Here is an 18,199-nt window from a genome sequence, read left to right on the forward strand (position 1 = left end):
TCGATAGCTTATTTAATTTTATTTTAGATTACTGGGAATACTGGGACATAATCGCTGGTGGCCTAGCTCGTACCAATTGGTTTTTCGGAACTTATGTACGAAATGTCATTTGATATTTACCAGTTGTGAACCAACCAGTACCAAAACATCGTGAGGAAACCGTACTAATCCCAATAAGGCCTAGTTTCGCCTCTGGGTTGGAAGGTCAGACGACAGTCGCTTTCGTAAAAACCAGTGCCTACGTAAATTCTTGGGATTAGTTGTCAAGCGGACCCCAGGCTTATGAACCGTGGCAAAATGCCGGGATAACGTGAGGATAAAGAAGACTGGGAATACTGGGATATGCATAACTACCTGTAGCAAATAGCAAAGCGACGAAATCGCGGAGTGAGCCACGCCTGCCTTTACCCACGTACAGCGTCACCTATTGGAAAATCGGCTCACTAATTTGAGCGAACGATAGGGACTCGCATCCAGGCCAAAATAAAAAAAAAACGTTTATAAATGTCAACTGTCAAACCGTTTTGTCTGTTCTGTTTACTACTTGTTTGCATACAGGTAGAGGTGATTTACATGTTTTATTGATAATATTAATTGCTGTTTAAATTATAAAAATTTTTCGTAGTAGATATTATGCATAAGTGACCCGCTGAAATATGGCAGATCTCAAAATATGTAGGATATGTCTACGAACCGAGTGTAAAGTGTTCAAGATTGATCAATTTCAACTCAAATCGTATTATGAGGAAGTTATGGCATTAAAAGTAAGTATTTTTCAACAAATATCTGCTGTACTCGATAATATTCTGTTTCGGTTGACAGCAGTAATTCAATGTGTGCTATATGCAGTGTTTTATTAGGCAAATTAGGTTATGAAAATTATAATGTTTTAATCTTCTTACAAATCAATTTTCTGTAAATTTCATTGACATAGAAATTAGAAAACAGCTATAATAATAAAGATCGTTTAGGAGCTTAATTAAAATGAAGAATAATTAAATTTACTTATGTCCATTCTTGATATTAAAGTTGACTAAAGTCAGGTGGGTTGGGGGCAAGGGAAACATTGTTTATTTGCTTAGGGCAAGAGAAACTGTAGACTTTAACCATGCTAACTTTACACAAACTTGTCAGTAAGAATGCATGTTTAAGTATTGTATACACTCATCAGTTCAATCTCTCTAGTTAAATTATAAACTGACAGTAGGAAGATTACAAACTAACCTAACCTACTCTTATTCTTTCCATCCTGTTACCCCTGCTGGGGTGTAGGACTCGAGTCTTTTTCTTCCTCTGACTCCGGTCCTGGGCAGCTTTGGTAGCCTCCTCCCACCCCATCCCTAATACACCCAGCTCTTGCTCCCACCTACCCTACCTAACTTAACCTACGTTAGAATATAAACTAACGTGTCTTAACGGGTGCACAATCTTAAAACAGTGTCATAAGCTCCATACTTGACACACCACTTGGCATGCTTTACTGACAATCCCGACAGAATGAGGTCCTTAATAGCTTAGTGTGGTACTACTCTAAGGATTCCTTACAAGTGTTTCTCTTGTTACGGTGATTCTCTTACCCCAACTGACCTTATCATATATTATTTAGTTCAATCCTTCAACAGGTAAATGATAACGATGTTCTACCTCATTATTTCTGCTACGAGTGTGCAACAATGCTGCACAAGTTCCACAAATTCAAAGAGAAGTGTTATTGTGGACAAAAAGCTCTCAGAGAAATGTTATGGAGAGGCCCGGTAAGTATCATCCAAAGTAAAGATACAACTAACAAATGTTTTTCTGTTGGGAAGATTAGGATAACAAAATAAACTGTAATCAATTGAATTAATCTAAATAAATTTACAGTACATCTGGTGCTAATTTAAGGATCATATGTACTGTAAAACGTTGTACAACACACATGCGAATAGGTAATTCGCAATTGTATCGCAAAATTCGCAAATAACTATTATGCTTATACTCCATTCATGCGTATTCAATAAACCAGTGAATTTATTGACTTTTTTAGACTTATTACCAGTAAAACATGAACCAAAACATGTATTTATTTTAGCTACTTATACTTGCTTACAGAGCCACTTTAGTATCTTATTCCATAAAACAGGACACTGTTATTTGTTGTTGAAATCACCTTAACCAGCCTGTTATTTTAATGAATAATTACAAGACAAGACAAGACAAGACAAATTATTTATTATTTTCATTTTGTTTAATAATGTACATTACAGATAACGTATGAAGCCATTTACAAATTTGACCGAAAAGCCCGAAACTTACAATCATCTTTAGAAATAATGACTGTAACGGACCAAGTTCAATCATTCACAGTCGTAGAAGATACACCAGAAAACCAAAGAGATATAGAAAACGCCACAATCTGTGCCCATAGCCTTAAGAGTGATTCTAGCCCAAATAGTCCGACATCAGTATTCATAGATATTAAGAAAGAAGTTATCAAGTTAGAGAATAAGAAAATAGATGAGCGAAGAAAGAGCAAAGACTTCGAAGTTGACGCTTGGAAGAATAAGAGCTGTAGACGCACAAGGTTTCTGGATGCTAGTAATTGGAAGAAGTGTAGTTTAACTGAGGAAGAGGCAGTTAAGGAGTTTCGGGAGAGGGCCGAAGATCCGAAGTATTTGAAAGCTAGTCACAAATGCCAGGATTGCTTCAAGGGATTTTCTAAGAAGGAAATGCTGAGTCGACATCTGCAGTTGAGACACAGTGAGGTAAGACTTTTGATGCAAGGATAATATTGAGTGAATTGAGTGTAATGTTAACCACTCTCTGAACTTAAACTCCAGCGGCTCTGATGATGCAGTCAGAAGGCTGCCAAAAAAATTCCTTGATGAAAAAACACAAACTCATCCAGCTTATACACATTAGAAAATCTCAAGAAGTACTTGATTGACTTACTAAGGATAGGAATTACATTAGTACGGTCGGTGCCCCAACTTAAGTAGCCAAGTTGCCATGCTAATTGTATAGAAAAGTGGATACTTATGTTAGGGAACCGACCAGCAATAAAAGTGGTCACAAAACTTTTTTAACCCTTTATAAGGCCCCAGTTATACAGATATGCTACGTGAAAGTTAAATACACTGCCATGTTTGTAATGCACTGGAGAACACATCTTCGGTAAAAAAAAACGAAATCATTAAGAAAAACATGTGGTCAATATATGCACTCAGCCTGTTAGTGCACTTGAGTTTTCAGATGTTCTGTTTCCAATACACCTATTCATTGACATTGACATAACAAACATAAGGTGCTCTGTACAGACTGGCGTTTAATTGACTACATACGGTAAATCGAACATTATTGTGTATCTTGTAGTGGGTAGGATTAATATACGAATATCACTGAAAAAATTATATCCAAAGCCGATCAAGACAGATACGTGATAGGAAATACTCAATACTTCTTTATTTGTCTTCATACCATGCAAAAAGTTCTAATTACAATACTTATCGATATAGAATGTAACCTTTTATAACTTTATTAATCTTAAGTGGCAAATGATACACTTTCCTGACTCTACAAACAACGTAGTTCACGATGGAGAGTGGATTTATCAAAATTAGACCTTGTCATCATACCAATAAGAGCTATAATTCAAATTATAGTTAAATAAGAAAGAGGATGTTCTTCTCCGTAAATGTTTATTAACTAAGTGGTTTCCAAATCGTCTCTGCCTTATAAAGGGTTAAGGTCAACCACACAGATTTGCTTAAAAACGGTGACGGTATGGTTAAACTACATATAATTCACAATTTTATCGCATGCCCTCCAAGTAAAGTAAAGTTTACTGCATGTATCTGCGATTCCGCACCGTCAGAGTATTTTGACAGCGGTGTGGCCGAACCTTTATGCAGTAACTTATTAAAAATTTTGATTTCATTTTATTGGATTGGGGGTTACAGTCGCTGGGGCCATTCTCGTGCCGGCTGTGCCGCATGCGGTTCAAGTGGGAGTCGCACCTGCGCGCGCATTTGCGCCAGCATTTCACCGAGTACCGTTGCCGGCGCTGCCCCTTCGTCTGCAACCTTGAGTGAGTTGCCTCTATACATATTAGCCGGGTCCACACAGAGCTAGCAAGGCAATTTCCTCGCGCACATAACGGCCAGTGTAGACGTGCCTCGGCCGAGCCACGTCTACACTGGCCGTTTACATATATCGCGGCTGCATGTTTCGTCCACGCCAGACGATCTTCAAGTGACAGTAACATGTGCGTCAGCACTTCACCGAGTACCTGCATCCTCGAGTGAGTTGCATCGGACTATACCTGCCGCCAAGTCCTATGATTATGGGTCCGACCTAGCTGTTTTCAGGCCGAGTGCAACGTCCAGTATGGCGCTCCTATAACGAATGTATATTTCGGCGTAGAAATCATGTTTTGGTCAAAGAATCTTCGGTACCTATCGACCTATAGGTATTCATGGCCACTTTGGCCATCACTATTTATTGCATGCTGACTCACCGAATAAATAATAGTACTATCGTACAGAAAGGAAACTTCCTACAAAACCGTTTGACAGCGGTTCAAGGGCGAATCATGCTGTCCCTAATATATGGCACTATCCCTTTCGGCTATTTAGGGTTGTCAAAATTCAAGCCATTATCTTATCTGTGATCGTGCACGCAAAGGGACGTCAAGTTGTGTCAAGCCTAATAATTGCTCGGAGCAATGCTGAGCCGAACGGAGCCGAGTTTGCCCGAAGGGAGGAGTTTCGCAGCCATGGTAATTTATTGTTTCTTATTTTTATTTGTCCACAGTAATTCAGCTCTATTACATGAAGAATATCACAGTGGTATAACGAGAAAGTGTATTCATTGTGAAGAGGAATTCAGGTACCTACAAAATATCATACTAAAGTATTTGACCGTAGAACATTTTGAGGAGGATGCCTTCTCAATTCAATAAAACGTAAAACAGCGAGATCTGTAGTGTAGGTAATTAGTTGTAATAAACATTGTATGTCATTCTAATTGTGTCAAACTATCAACCATATCATGGCAACCTTTAAACAAGCAATTCTTGTTTATTTATATATACATTTCGGGGATCTCGGAAACGGCTCTAACGATTTCGATGAAATTTGCTATATGGGGCGAAAAAAATTTTTTTTTTTTTTATACAATCTTTTTAATGTTTGACGATCCTTTTGTGAAATTCTTAGTGTTAAATTTGATATGTATAATAATCCAATTTTATTATGGAATAATATTAACATCAATAAATTGCTCTGATAATTAGATTAACATTAATTACGATTCATAAGAGCTTGTTGCTAGGCCTACATGAATAAAGTATATTTTGATTGATTGATTGATTGAAAATCGATCTAGCTAAGTCTAATCTCTGGGAAAACGCGCATTTTTGAGTTTTTATATGTTTTCCGAGCAAAGCTCGGTCTCCCAGATATTAGACTTAATAATAGGTTGATATGTGTAAGATTGTCTCCAATTTTTTCAAAGGAAAACTTAAAGTGAATAAAATGTTTGGGCAGATTGATAGTTATTACGTATTCCAGACACGCGTCGACGTACTACACTCACTTGCGCACGGCGCACCGCAGCGAGCACGTGTGCTCGGCGTGCGGCGCGTCCTTCGTGAGCACGGCCGGCCTGCGCCAGCATACTCAGCTGAAACACAAACACGACGACGTAGTGAGTAAACGGCCTTTTCTTTTTATAATCTTTACGTTTAAAACTGAGTTTATCCGAAGAAGCGATGGTGGCCGAGTGGATATGACGTCCGTCTTTCAATCTGGAGGTCGCGGGTTCAAATCCTGGCTCCTACCAATGAGTTTTTTGGAACTTAGTACAAAATATCATTTGATATTTACCACTAGCTTTTCGGTGAAGGAAAACATCGTAAGGAAACATGCATACGCCTGCGAAGAAATTCAAAGGTGTATGTGAAGTCCCCAATCCGCATTGGGCTAGCGTGGGGACTATAGCCCATGTCAGTTTCTTTTTTCGAACTATCAAAACGATTTGCTACTATGGAATTTGTGTGAAACACGATCAAATGTGAGGTTTTCAACCAAAAGGTACCACATTGTCGATAAGGTTGATTTCAAATTGAAGCTATATGGAAATAGAGCGCCTTATTGACAACCGACAACGGGTTTTAAAATTGAAATTGTGTCTAAATATAACTGTTGTCTACGTTTCTCTATTAATGTTTATGTTTATGCTTTTCTTTTCATTTTGTTTTGTTTCGTTTCTTAATTAGTTTTCTTGTATTTTGTATTTTCTGTTTTCTTAATTATTTCTTCTGTCTTTCTTTTGCAATGTTTTAATATGTATCTTTTTGTGTTATCTGTCGTGGCATCACCGAATGGGCCCTACGGAAGACCAGCGCTGGCTTTATAGCTAGCATTATGCTGAGTTGGGTCCATTTCGTGATGCACACTTATTGTTCTCTTCTGTTCTTGCTGTTGTTGTCTGTACATGTTCGTACATGTTTTGTGATCGTCACGAATAAAAATCTTTTATCTTTTTTTTTTATCTAATCTTCTGGTGCTTAATTTCTTGCATGGAGTCAAATAATTTATTTTAAATACAGTCAAATACCCTATAGAGATAGGAACACGCGAGTCCATGTACGAAATTCCTCATGCTAAAGATCGGTTTTCCTAGGATAGCGGTGCCGTCACATAGCGGCCGTCTCCATACTAAATAATACGGCTAAATATGGATGTCGCAGTATTTGTATGGAGACGGCCGCTATATGACGGCACCGCTATCCTAGGAAAACCGATCTTTAGCGTCCTTTCTATACAGTTCTCGGATAGCGGCGACGATTCGGAGGTGGAGACGTACTGCGAGCGCTGCGACATCCGCTTCGAGTCGCCGAAGGCCTACGAGGAGCATAAGTTCCACTCCGTGCTCCACTCGGAAGGCGTCGAGTGAGTATAATACGGATATTAACTGCATGTCATATTATTTGTTTAAATTTGAATTGCTGTCAATATGGAGTATTACTGCAATGTTCTGTCGCCAGAGTGCAGCACTAATTTATTTAGTAAACCATAGAATAACTTATACATACTAGGCCTTAAACAGTTTTTTGACAAGTTTTTACTATGACATTGATGCATCAAGGCAGTTAGTTACAGGTGGCCTACCGCGAAACGCGAAAATTGAAATTTCTTTATCTGCCTTTCTATTGATCGTATAAGCAAGAGTGATAGAGAGGCAGAAACCGAACTTTCGACAGTCGCGTTTCACGGTAGGCCATGTGATTGAGATAGTGACGCCCTCTACGCAGAGTTTTGCGTAATATTCCCTATTAAATTTGAATATATTGTTGCAGGCATGAACTGCAGGACGAGATCGCTATACCTAGAAAAGTCCTCGGCAAACGACTTCGGGCTAAAGTAAGTGTCACACATTTTTACCCAGTATGGATTAATTTATGATTTTAGCAATTTATCTGTGTACAAATGTAGTGCATAATTGTTCTACATCGTATTTTCTCGGCAACGTTCGTATTTGTTATGCTACTTCAGTTAACTTCCGTTATTTTTGTACCGAGACTGACTGAAATAGCAAGACACGTTCGTACGTTCATTTGTATGTTTTACTATGTTTATTTAGTGTGTTCCAGCGTAGCGTCAAAACTATTGAGCCAATTTTGGTGAATGATGTGTTAATCGATTCGTTTTTATGCCGCGTTTGACGCAGGTTAGCTTAATTTTTTTTTACCGACTGAAACAGAAGGGAGTTATTTTAGTACGAATCGTCATAGTCGAATTAACGTTGTTGTAATGTTTTGCTTTTTGCTCAAAGACAATAAATATGTAGGTACGTTCAGGATGAGTGTTTGTGTGTTTAAAATAATATCATAACATTTTCTTGTTTCAGATAACAAAAGAATTGAAGAGGTATGAACCACATTTGTATAAAGTTTTTTGGAGACTGTAACATTACTACTATTTACACTTGTGTAACGATTTTATGACTTTCTAGCATTTGCCGTGAGTTTGTTAACAATATAGAGTAGGTACAGTCAGCAGCAGGAATTGCGCATCGGGCGAGGTGTTCAAAATGATATAGACGCGACTTTATTGTTAAGAGAATAAGAGCATGTCAAGTTAAATTTGAACACCTCGTCCGCTTAGCAACTTCTGCTGCTGACTGTACCTACGCTTAGTGAAATTTGGTAGTGTTAGGGAATGACGACGGACTTGAATTCGATCTGTCGCGCGCGGCGCGTCATTGTCAACCTTATCCGAATGCACGAAGGTTGATATTGGGTTGTAGCCGCGCGCGTCAGTTGACGTCTTCGGCGGTCAAATTAAACTTTATGAATGTTCCAGAAAACCGGAAGATGAGCAGTTTACCGCTTCAGACACAAAACGTCGGAAAAAAATGAAAAGAAAGCGCCGAAAACCTACCACATGTCATCAGGTAAAGAGCAATATTGGACAGTTATGTAATCTGTAGCATTCTTTTATAAGACTATAGTCCTGACGCGATTTATTTAATATAATTTCCTTCTGACACTTGCAGAGCCTATATATGAAATTTTCTTCTTTTAATGGAATGCCACAGTAAATATAAATATTATAAGACAATTTTACACAGATCGACCTAGTCCCACAGTAAGCTCAATAAGGCTTGTGTTGTGGGTACTAGGACGACGATCTATATAATATACACATATACATATAATTACTTATATACATAGAAAACATCCATTACTCAGGAAGAAATATTTGTGATGAACACACAAATAAATGCCCTTACCAGTATTCGAACCCGGAACCTCCTGCTTCGTAGGCAGGGTCACTACCGACTAGGCTAGGAGGCCGTTACAATGGTTAAAATATATAGTATTTTTAGCATATTGATTCTGCTGTTAAACTGGTCGCTACTCCACTAGTCTAGCTTTTGCCACATTTCATTTCAGTGGCATGATAATGTATGGCTAAGGTTGGTATTCCATCTGTCCAATATGTATTTGCGTCTCAAATTTTGCTTAATGAGAGACTGAGACGCAATGCACATTGGACAAAGAAATTGGACAGATGGAATACCACCCTAATGAATGAACTCTTGTTTTGTAGTGCGGCAAACACTTCGAGACACAAACAGCGTGTATGCAGCACCATCTACGTCAGCACCCGCGCACCTCCTTCTACCCCGACAACGAACGTCACATCTGTGAGATTTGCGGCGCTTCCCTCGCGGTAATTATAAACTACCATAACCTTAAAAAGGGTTTACCAATTACCGAAACAATCGTAGACCGCGGGCAAGGAACAGACTTCCACGATCAAGGCGATAACCAGTAAAATGGGTAAGGACCATGTGTAATGAACCTTCGTGGACGTCAGCTGCCACTCCGTTGGTGGTTTGAGGAACTACAGCCACCCAAACACGTAAAAAAACAACGGGTTGCACTCCGGGAGTGAGGTTAACGCCATCTAGCGTTATTTCGTCGCATTACTTGAAACCCCTAAGCACATCACTGTGAGTACTACTACTACTATATTAATACCAGTTTGAGGGAAACTCACTAGATGGCATTTAAATCAAAAAAAGAAAAACGCAATGACATTGTCCGTCACACATAATGCCACGCAAGCGCCCTGCGCCGCCTAAACGAAACAGCAGGCTCAGGCATACATTTTCGCCGTCAATTTTGGGCCCAGGGGAAAACCATCACATTACAGACTATTACACAAAATGCATACATTTTTTTAAGAAAATAGACGTAAACAAATGAAATGAAATGAAATGAAATGAAAGCATTTATTTCGGATACAAATACATCCATATTATGTTAGTACTAAGTAATAACTTATATTAGGTGTGTTAGTAGAAAGTATAATTATAATTACAATTGACAAAACCTGAATTAGAATTACATTACATAAATACATTTTGTTGTTTCCGCGATTCGTTGACCACGTAAGGAGGTTTGTATAGGTTATTTTATGTTTGTGTATCATGTGATTGATGTGATATATTTTCAGCCGGGCAGTGTGGCGGTGCACCAAAACATGCACACGAGGAGCACCGTATTCCCGTGCGAGAACTGCGGCCGCCAGTTCCACTCCAGCGTCGGCCTCAAGCGGCATCTAGTGGTAATACATCTACATATTTAGTTATCAACAGTCAAATTTACGAAAACATAACATCACTCTTCTAGAGGATGTCTTGTTTGTGTAAGAAAACATAAGATCTCTCTTCTAGAGGATGTCTTGTTTGTGTAAGAAAACATAAGATCTCTCTTCTAGAGGATGTCTTGTTTGTGTCTAAGGGTGGTATTCGACCTGCCCAATGTCGGTGCGTCTCACTCTCTCATTAAGCAAAATGTGAAACGCAATACACATTGGACAAATAAATTGGATAGGTGGAAGATCCTGTCATATTTGAAAACATTGACATAGATATCTAGGGACTGGGTTTACGGGCAATAATAATGAGGCACGACAGGGGCCAGTACAGCGGTGTGAAACCGCTACAACGCGATTGGTTGATGAGTTCGCATCACGCGCGCGATTGGTTGACGAGTTCGCATTACGCGCAATATTGGTCGCAACTAGTTGCTTTAGACTGCACGATTGGCTGGAATTCGTGAGTAACACCGCTGAACTAGTACCATTTTTAGTGCCCGTAAGGCCCGTCCTTAGATATTATACGTCAATGTTTGAAAATATAAGAATGTAAATGCAATGTGATTTGTTTTTGTATTGTACAGTCGGCAGCAGAAGTTGTTATGCGGGCCAAGTGTTCAAAATTATTTTGACGCGTTTTTATTGTTAAGAGAATAAGAGCGTGTCAAGGTAATTTTGAACACCTCGCCCGCTTAGCAACTTCTGCTGCTGACTGTATGCAGCTTACGTCTGTACGGTATAAGTGTTATAGAATGATGCATTGAACGCATCCATATTTCCACCTCATTCCTTTATTACCATAAAACGAATGTGATTATAAGGCCACTTTAGTTTCCACCGTTTTGCCCGTTTTGACGAATTTTACTTGGTATAATATACAGACACACACGGCTGAGAAGTGAGATTTCGATTTTTCCTTAATTCTAAATTTTACCTGGTATATGCAGACACACACGGGTGAGAAGCCGTTTCAATGCAGCCTGTGCGACAAGCGTTTCACGCAGAGCAACAGCATGAAACTGCACTATCGCACCTTTCACCTCAAGCAGCCCTACCCAAAGAGGTACGTCAGAATAACCGGATTACCAGATGAAAATTCTTAAACCCCTTGAACGCCGATGACCGAATCTCAGGTATCCGGCTAACCTTTGCATCTCTAATAGTCATAATGCAAGTAATAGCATAGAGAAATATAAGTAAGGAAAGAGTCATCCATACATCAGTTTTCTTACTAAAACGCGAGTTATTTCCTAGTCGACATCTAGCGTCAAGTAGCGGAATTTATCAGTACTGCTAGTTGACAATAGATGTCGTGACGAACGAAAAATCGAATGCTCTATCATTTTCAGCTAATATTATAACCGGATTAACCGGAACTCTATTTTCAACTCCTTCTGCTTGTAATATTAGATGTAAATTGTTTTAACAGTACATTTTTCGTCAGTAGCGACACTTGTGACATCTGGTGTCAAGTAGCGGTACTGATAAATCCACTACTTGACGATCTAGATGTCGACTACGAAATAACTCGCGTTTTGATAAGAAAACTGATGTGACCACTCTTTCCTTACATTTCTCTATGGTAATAAATATATGGGGTTTTGACGACCGGTCTGGCCTAGTGGGTAGTGACCCTGCCTGTGAAGCCGATGGTCCTGGGTTCGAATCCCAGTAAGGGCATTTATTTGTGTGATGTCACAGATATTTGTTCCTGAGTCATGGTTGTTTTCTATGTATTTAAGTATTTCTATATTATATATATCGTTGTCTGAGTACCCTCAACACAAGCCTTCTTGAGCTTACTGGGGGACTTGGTCAATCTGTGTAAGAATGTCCTATAATATTTATTTATTTATTTAATAGATAGCGCCATCCATAACAATGATCGGAGTTTTAACTCATTAAAAGGCGCTGTTGAATTTGATATCTCTATAAGCGCCACTTTCACCATCCCACTAACCCGGAGTTAACCGGTCCAACCTTTAATCCAGTGTCAAATTGTACTGGTAACCTGGGTAACTTCAGGTTTAACCGGTTAACCCCGGGTTAGTCGGATGGTGCCAGAAGCCCTAATTGTTTTAAACTACGCTTGTTTCATACGACGTCATTACAGGAACAGGCGAAAGAAGAAGCAAGAAGAGGCCCCGGAGACCGTAGACCTGGAGTCCAGCTCGTCGAGCCTGCCGTCGCCCGACATGAGCGCGGGGCCGCCGCAGCCCGCCGCGCGCCCCGTGGAGGCGCCGCCGGAGCCCCGCCGCGACCACGTGCACTACCTCACGCTTGACTAGGGCGGTTAGCGGACGAGCAGAGCGAGGACCTAAAGCTATCGAACTAAATAGGAAACTTGATCAAATCGAAATCGAGTATTTTCAAATGTCAAATGCATTAAAAAAATCAAAGCCTTTGTATACCGCACTAGCTTAACAGTCTCCTCAGACAACATACACTGCCTCAAGCTCAACTAGAATGCGATAAACGGGCAAGCTGAAAGGAATCATATATGATGTTTCATTACATTTAACTTGATTGGCAAAGAAAGAGACTACATGAGTATAAAAGTAGTCGTTTGTAAAGCTCGGATGCTATCAGAGATCAGACCAAAACCAATCGAAGAGTTATCGACTTCGACGACCGGTCTGGCCTAGTGGATAGTGACCCTGCCTGCGAAGCCGATGGTCCTGGGTTCGAATCCCAGTAAGGGCATTTATTTGTGTGATGAACACTAATATTTGTTCCTGAGTCATGGGTGTTTTCTATGTATATATGTATGTATTTATCTATATAAGTATGTATATCGTCGCCTAGCACCCATAGTACAAGCTTTGCTTAGTTTGGGGCTAGGTTGATCTGTGTAAGATGTCCCCTTATTTATTTATATTTATTATTTTATCTCATAACTAGATATATCATTCATTCACTACAGGTCATTCACCAAAATGTTTGCTACTGAAAGCAAGCTGTTAAGAATACTAAAAAAACTAATTTCATTTTAACGAATTTAAAAATTACTTGAGGGGCACCTTTGGTCAATATTCAGATTTAGACGTGTTAATTTTAGGTGATTTTAATCTTAATTCATGTAGTGTGCAGGTACGCCAACAATTTGAATGTTTTCTTGAGTTCTGTGAAATACATCAGCACAATACCATTCGCAATAATCAAGACGGGTTATTAGACTTGGTTCTAAGTGGTTTAGGGCAGGAGCGAGTGATAGTAGAGCTCGCTGAGGCGGCGCTCGTGCCGCCCGACAACTACCATCCGCCGCTACAGGTGAGTATAAAGTTGCCGCGGGCGCATGCCCATTCTCTCTTCGTTTGTAAGCAACCACCAACTGTCTCTCCTGTACCTGAATGGAACTTTCGCAAAGCAGACTTTAGTGCACTATATGAAAGCATAGCCAAAACCGATTGGACATCTGTGTTAGATTCGGTAAGTGTTGATGCAGCAACCGAAGAATTCTATTTTAAATTAAGGGAATGCATTTCCCACCATGTTCCATTAAAAAAAAATCCACCACCTACAATAGGAAAATACATTTACCCGATTTGGTATACATCTGAAATTAAACAAACCCTACAAAACAAATACTTTCATTTAAAAAAAATTAAAGTAACTGGCGCTGAATTCAATAAAGAAATGTTTAAATATTATAGAGGTAGAGCTAAATTTTTGATTGACTGTGAGTATAAAAAATATAAAACAGGTGTTGAGCGAGACATAACTAACGACCCAAAAAAGTTTTGGAAATATGTAAAGAGCAAACGTAAAAATATGAACCAAATAAGTGACGAATATACCTATCAAGACCGAACGATTTCGGGCCAGGACGCGGCAGATGCCTTTGCTCAATATTTCAGCTCAGTCTTTCATAATGAGGTACCGCGACTAAACGCCGAAGATGCGGCGCGGGAAAGCGCAACGCGCAGCGGAGATGCACGCGACTCGGCGCGGGTTGCCATTGATGCCATCAGCACCACTGACATACGACGCGCTGCAAAGCGGCTCAAGCCGAAGAGCGCTGCTGGGCCTGATGGCATACCTACCTTTTTAGCGAAAGATTGTATATCTGCTCTTGAGTCACCCCTTCTAGCTATATTCAATCTCTCTCTACGGTGTGCGGAGTATCCGTCCTGCTGGAAAGTATCGAGAGTAACCCCTGTCCCCAAGAGTAGTACAGGATCCGATGTAACAGGATATAGACCCATTGCTGTGCTGTCAGTGTTTGGCAAATTGTTTGAATCCATTGTAGACCATCTTATCGCTCAACAGATCGCAGTAAAAATGAATGACGCTCAACATGGTTTCCGTCGTGGTCGGTCAACAACGACAAACCATGTTGTGTTAGTTGACTACATTACGGAAGCTATGGATGCCCGGATGCAAGTTGATGCAGCATACTTTGATTTTCGTAAGGCTTTCGATCTTGTAGACAATGATATCCTGCTGCGAAAATTCGCAGACATTGGTTTCACTCCTAGGCTTTTACACTTTTTCGCCAATTATCTACAGGATCGAGAGCAATATGTTAAACTTGCCGGATATGAATCTCCACACTATGATACTCGCTCTGGTGTAAGCCAGGGCAGTACATTAGGACCTACCCAATTCTTAATAATGATTAATGATTTACCAGCCGTTGTCAGTACAGCCCAGTGTTTGATGTTTGCCGATGACATCAAACTTTTCCATCGTATTAAGGACGACCACGACCGACAGCAACTACAAAAGGACATAGACGCTATTGCTGAATGGAGTAACGACAACCGCCTACACTTTAACGTATCCAAATGTATCCATATAACTTTCTCTAGACTCCGAACGCCGATTCCTACCACCTACAGACTACATGACACACCTTTAGTACAGACTGACAAAATACGCGACTTAGGACTAAATTTGGACAAACAACTTGACTTCAGACTTCATATAATAACAATATGCAAAAAAGTTTCGAAAACGCTAGGTTTTATATTTAGAATATCTTCACAATTTTCCAACATAAAGGTGGCAGTCATGCTCTACAACGCTTACATCCGTAGTCGCCTTGAATTTGGTGCTGTAGTATGGGATCCCTATGAAACTAAATATACCACGATGTTGGAAAGAGTGCAAAAGAAATTCTCGAGACATGTCTACAAACGTCTGTATGGATATTACCCCTACATGTATCCGTCTTTATTCGTAACAGGAATGGTCGGCCTTCAAACACTAGAGACTAGACGAAAGCTGCTAGACATAATGCACTATCGACAACTACTTCACAATAAAGTAGATGGCGCATCCGTGCTTGAGAGAATGGGACTGCAAGTGCCGCGGGCGAACGTCGCAACAGGCGTGCCGGGCGGGTGTGGCGGCGCGGGCGGCGCGGTGCTGCGCGGCGGCGGCGGCGCCTGTTCGCGGGCAACGGCGCGCGCACGCAGCGAGGCGCCCACGCTCCCACCGCTCGGGCCCGAACTGCTCTTAACCGCATCATACTGGAGTCAGATGATGTAGATATATTTGCTGATAGTGCTGGTGTATTTTACAGGAAACTGATAAGGTGCATAGAAAATATTATAATGTAAAAATGCGTCCCGGATCTCATTGTTATAAGTTTATTTGTTGTTGTATAAATATTTTTTTGAATTTTAATATTATTATGTAATATACCACATAAGTGCTTTGGTGTCATACTGTTAATTTATGTGTAAAGTTTAATAAATAAATAAATAAATAAATAAATAAATAAAATACAAGTTTACTGTTAACTGTACATTGATTGACGATAAAGGTGAATATATTTAATGATAAAAGTATTGTAGGACAGTATTATAAGTTGTTAAGAAGGCATAATTTGTATATTCCTTCCAATAAAATTGAATTGTATTGGTATTGACAAAGCTTATGTATTATTGAACATATCATTAGATCATTACTATGCAGTAGTGTCCACATCCAGTAAATACGTAAACATAAGTAAAATGCTTGCTTTCATGGTATACACTTAATTTATTGTAATTATTATTGAATTCATGTACTGTAATAAATTTTTTGATGTGAAATTTAATATACGGTTTTTACAAAGTATTCGGTTATTATTTCATCGGACTCCAAACGAAAGACATCGTGATTGGATTTCAGTTTATATTTTATTCAAGCCAGTTGTATTAGCGTTACAAGAAAGTGAACTGCAGTAACGCGACTACGTATAGTGCGACATAAAATAGTACAAATTAAATAAAATTGAACTAAAAAATGTCCATACTAAATTGTTGCCATTTTACGTCAAAAATGTGACAGTTTATACGTAGGAATACAGCCCTCAATAACTTTCTACAATTTCTTGTCGGACTATAGGCGACCGCCGCTCTCACAAAACGCAGCAATTTCTGTACAGTAGTACCATTATATTCTGTGGTATTAAGCCATTTCTTACTCTATTGGCCAATTATCTACGAAGTTTACCTTTCTTCTTAGGTTTCTCTTTATTCAAACATTTAAGCGTGTGGTACTCCTTCCAGCACGGCCCAATGCACAAGCCGACTTGGCACTTGGCACACATCACCGTGACTTGACTACGGCGGCCAAGCGCTTGGCACCGGTGGCATCGACGTCTACTCCTCCGATTTTTGCCACTTGGCATTTCTGTGTGGGTCGGATAATGGTCGTTTTTACCGTCTAACCTAATCTCGTTGCTTCTAGACACCGGTTGGGCGGATACTTTGTTAACTCCGTAGCGAACTGCCAAATTTTCAGCCAGATCGTAACGAAAATTCCTATGGCTTATAGGTTTCGAAGTGTTACAGGTCGACTGGTAAAGAACGTAAGCGTTTAGAATGCTGGAGTTTAATAGTCGGCGGAATATCTTGATGTACCATTTGAGACCTCGTTTCCTCTCCATGGTGTAGGACATTTTTTTGTCTTTGTCTACGTTGCATTTGTTGTAGTCGTGGAGAGCTAATGGGATTCTCGGGAGCATGTGACTTAAGCTATTCTGAGCGACTAACACCATATCTGGTTTGTGGTAGGTTGACACTATTGTGGTGAGTTCCGCGTCTTTCCAGGATATAATGGATATATCTCCGCTCTGCCAGGAGAGTAACTCTCCTTTCTGTAATCTCTTATCATCTATATTTTTAATAACCTCAGGGATGAGAGGTCTCTCCTTGTTTATTAAGCCGATGACGTCGGTCCGTCTCGTTTTCAAGTACCGAGTTAAAGGGACTTGTGTGTATGTGGCATCCATAGCCACAGAATGGCCTCTGTCTAAGTATTGCTGCATGAGTTTAAGGGTGGTTTTCGCGTGCGCTCTCTCGTCGGTCCCTCGACCGGTATCTATGAGGAATTTCAATAAATAACCAGTCCTAGCTTCGTAGAGCTCATGCGATTTAAAGCCGAACTGCTCTCGGTTCTTAATGCTTCTCTCCCAATTAAACTGACCTTTCCACAGCGGATACGATTCGTTGAGACTCAAATACTGTCCAGGCACGTAAAGATTACTAAATTTCATATTACAGTAATCTATGATAGGTTTAATTTTAGCCAATTTCTTCTCATTTCCAGTTACTTTAGAAACCAGGAGCGTGTCATTATCAACAAAATGTAGGAATCTGAGGAGCAACTGAAACCTATTTCTACTCATTAACGATCTGAAGTTAGACATTTCCAACCTGCCCGTCGACCAGTAATCCGCAAGTTTTTCTCTGTGGCAAAACGGCATGAAAATCAAAACGGCGAAGAAAAGATACAACTCCTCAACCGTAGTGTCTTTCCACCTAGAAAGTCTAGAAGTGTTCGGTATGCCGCCTTCAGTCTTGCATTTAGGGGTGATAGTTTGCCAGGCGTACTTGTTAGTTTCATCCGCGATTTTCTGCATGATATTTCTATCCCATATTGATGTGAATAGCTCATATGGGGATTGGGAGTTGATTTTGGAGCCAGGTACGAAGTTGTAAGGTTCCTGTCGGCCGGCGTATGTGCTGAAATCCTGTGACCAGTAGAAGTTTTGGTTCATACAGTCGTAGGTGTCGAAGGTTTCTTCTGGGGCGGGTTCCAGTTTGAAATTGGCC

At 40.0% G+C, this 18,199-nt stretch overlaps 2 protein-coding genes across 2 annotated transcripts; one reads left to right on the forward strand and one right to left on the reverse strand.

The window, feature by feature from the left end:
* Window positions 1–564: 564 nt before the first annotated feature.
* Window positions 565–12,501, forward strand: LOC134800549 (zinc finger protein 726-like). The gene is made up of 14 exons (XM_063773034.1): window positions 565–764; window positions 1,623–1,754; window positions 2,247–2,744; window positions 3,939–4,066; window positions 4,792–4,866; window positions 5,550–5,685; window positions 6,808–6,932; window positions 7,340–7,403; window positions 7,891–7,910; window positions 8,346–8,436; window positions 9,096–9,218; window positions 10,008–10,118; window positions 11,099–11,214; window positions 12,265–12,501. Exons 1-14 carry the CDS (start codon window positions 657–659, stop codon window positions 12,437–12,439), a joined length of 1,902 nt encoding a protein of 633 aa, XP_063629104.1. The 5' UTR covers window positions 565–656; the 3' UTR covers window positions 12,440–12,501.
* A 4,062-nt stretch (window positions 12,502–16,563) lies between these two features.
* Window positions 16,564–18,195, reverse strand: LOC134800556 (piggyBac transposable element-derived protein 4-like). The gene has a single exon (XM_063773045.1). It carries the CDS (start codon window positions 18,142–18,144, stop codon window positions 16,579–16,581), a length of 1,566 nt encoding a protein of 521 aa, XP_063629115.1. The 5' UTR covers window positions 18,145–18,195; the 3' UTR covers window positions 16,564–16,578.
* Between the last annotated feature and the right edge of the window lie 4 nt (window positions 18,196–18,199).

This window comes from Cydia splendana, chromosome 20 (genome assembly GCF_910591565.1).
Source record: "Cydia splendana chromosome 20, ilCydSple1.2, whole genome shotgun sequence".
In the NCBI taxonomy this organism is placed as follows: domain Eukaryota; kingdom Metazoa; phylum Arthropoda; class Insecta; order Lepidoptera; family Tortricidae; genus Cydia; species Cydia splendana.

What these genes read in the sequence shown, in the direction of transcription:
- LOC134800556 (XM_063773045.1), bottom strand. Translation starts at nt 18,144, where the DNA reads ATGAACCAAAACTTCTACTGGTCACAGGATTTCAGCACATACGCCGGC.
- LOC134800549 (XM_063773034.1), top strand. Translation starts at nt 657, where the DNA reads ATGGCAGATCTCAAAATATGTAGGATATGTCTACGAACCGAGTGTAAA. An exon ending in AAATGTTATGGAGAGGCCCG is followed by an intron (nt 1,755 to 2,246) that starts GTAAGTATCATC and finishes TGTACATTACAG; the next exon opens with ATAACGTATGAAGCCATTTA. An exon ending in TGCAGTTGAGACACAGTGAG is followed by an intron (nt 2,745 to 3,938) that starts GTAAGACTTTTG and finishes TGGGGGTTACAG; the next exon opens with TCGCTGGGGCCATTCTCGTG.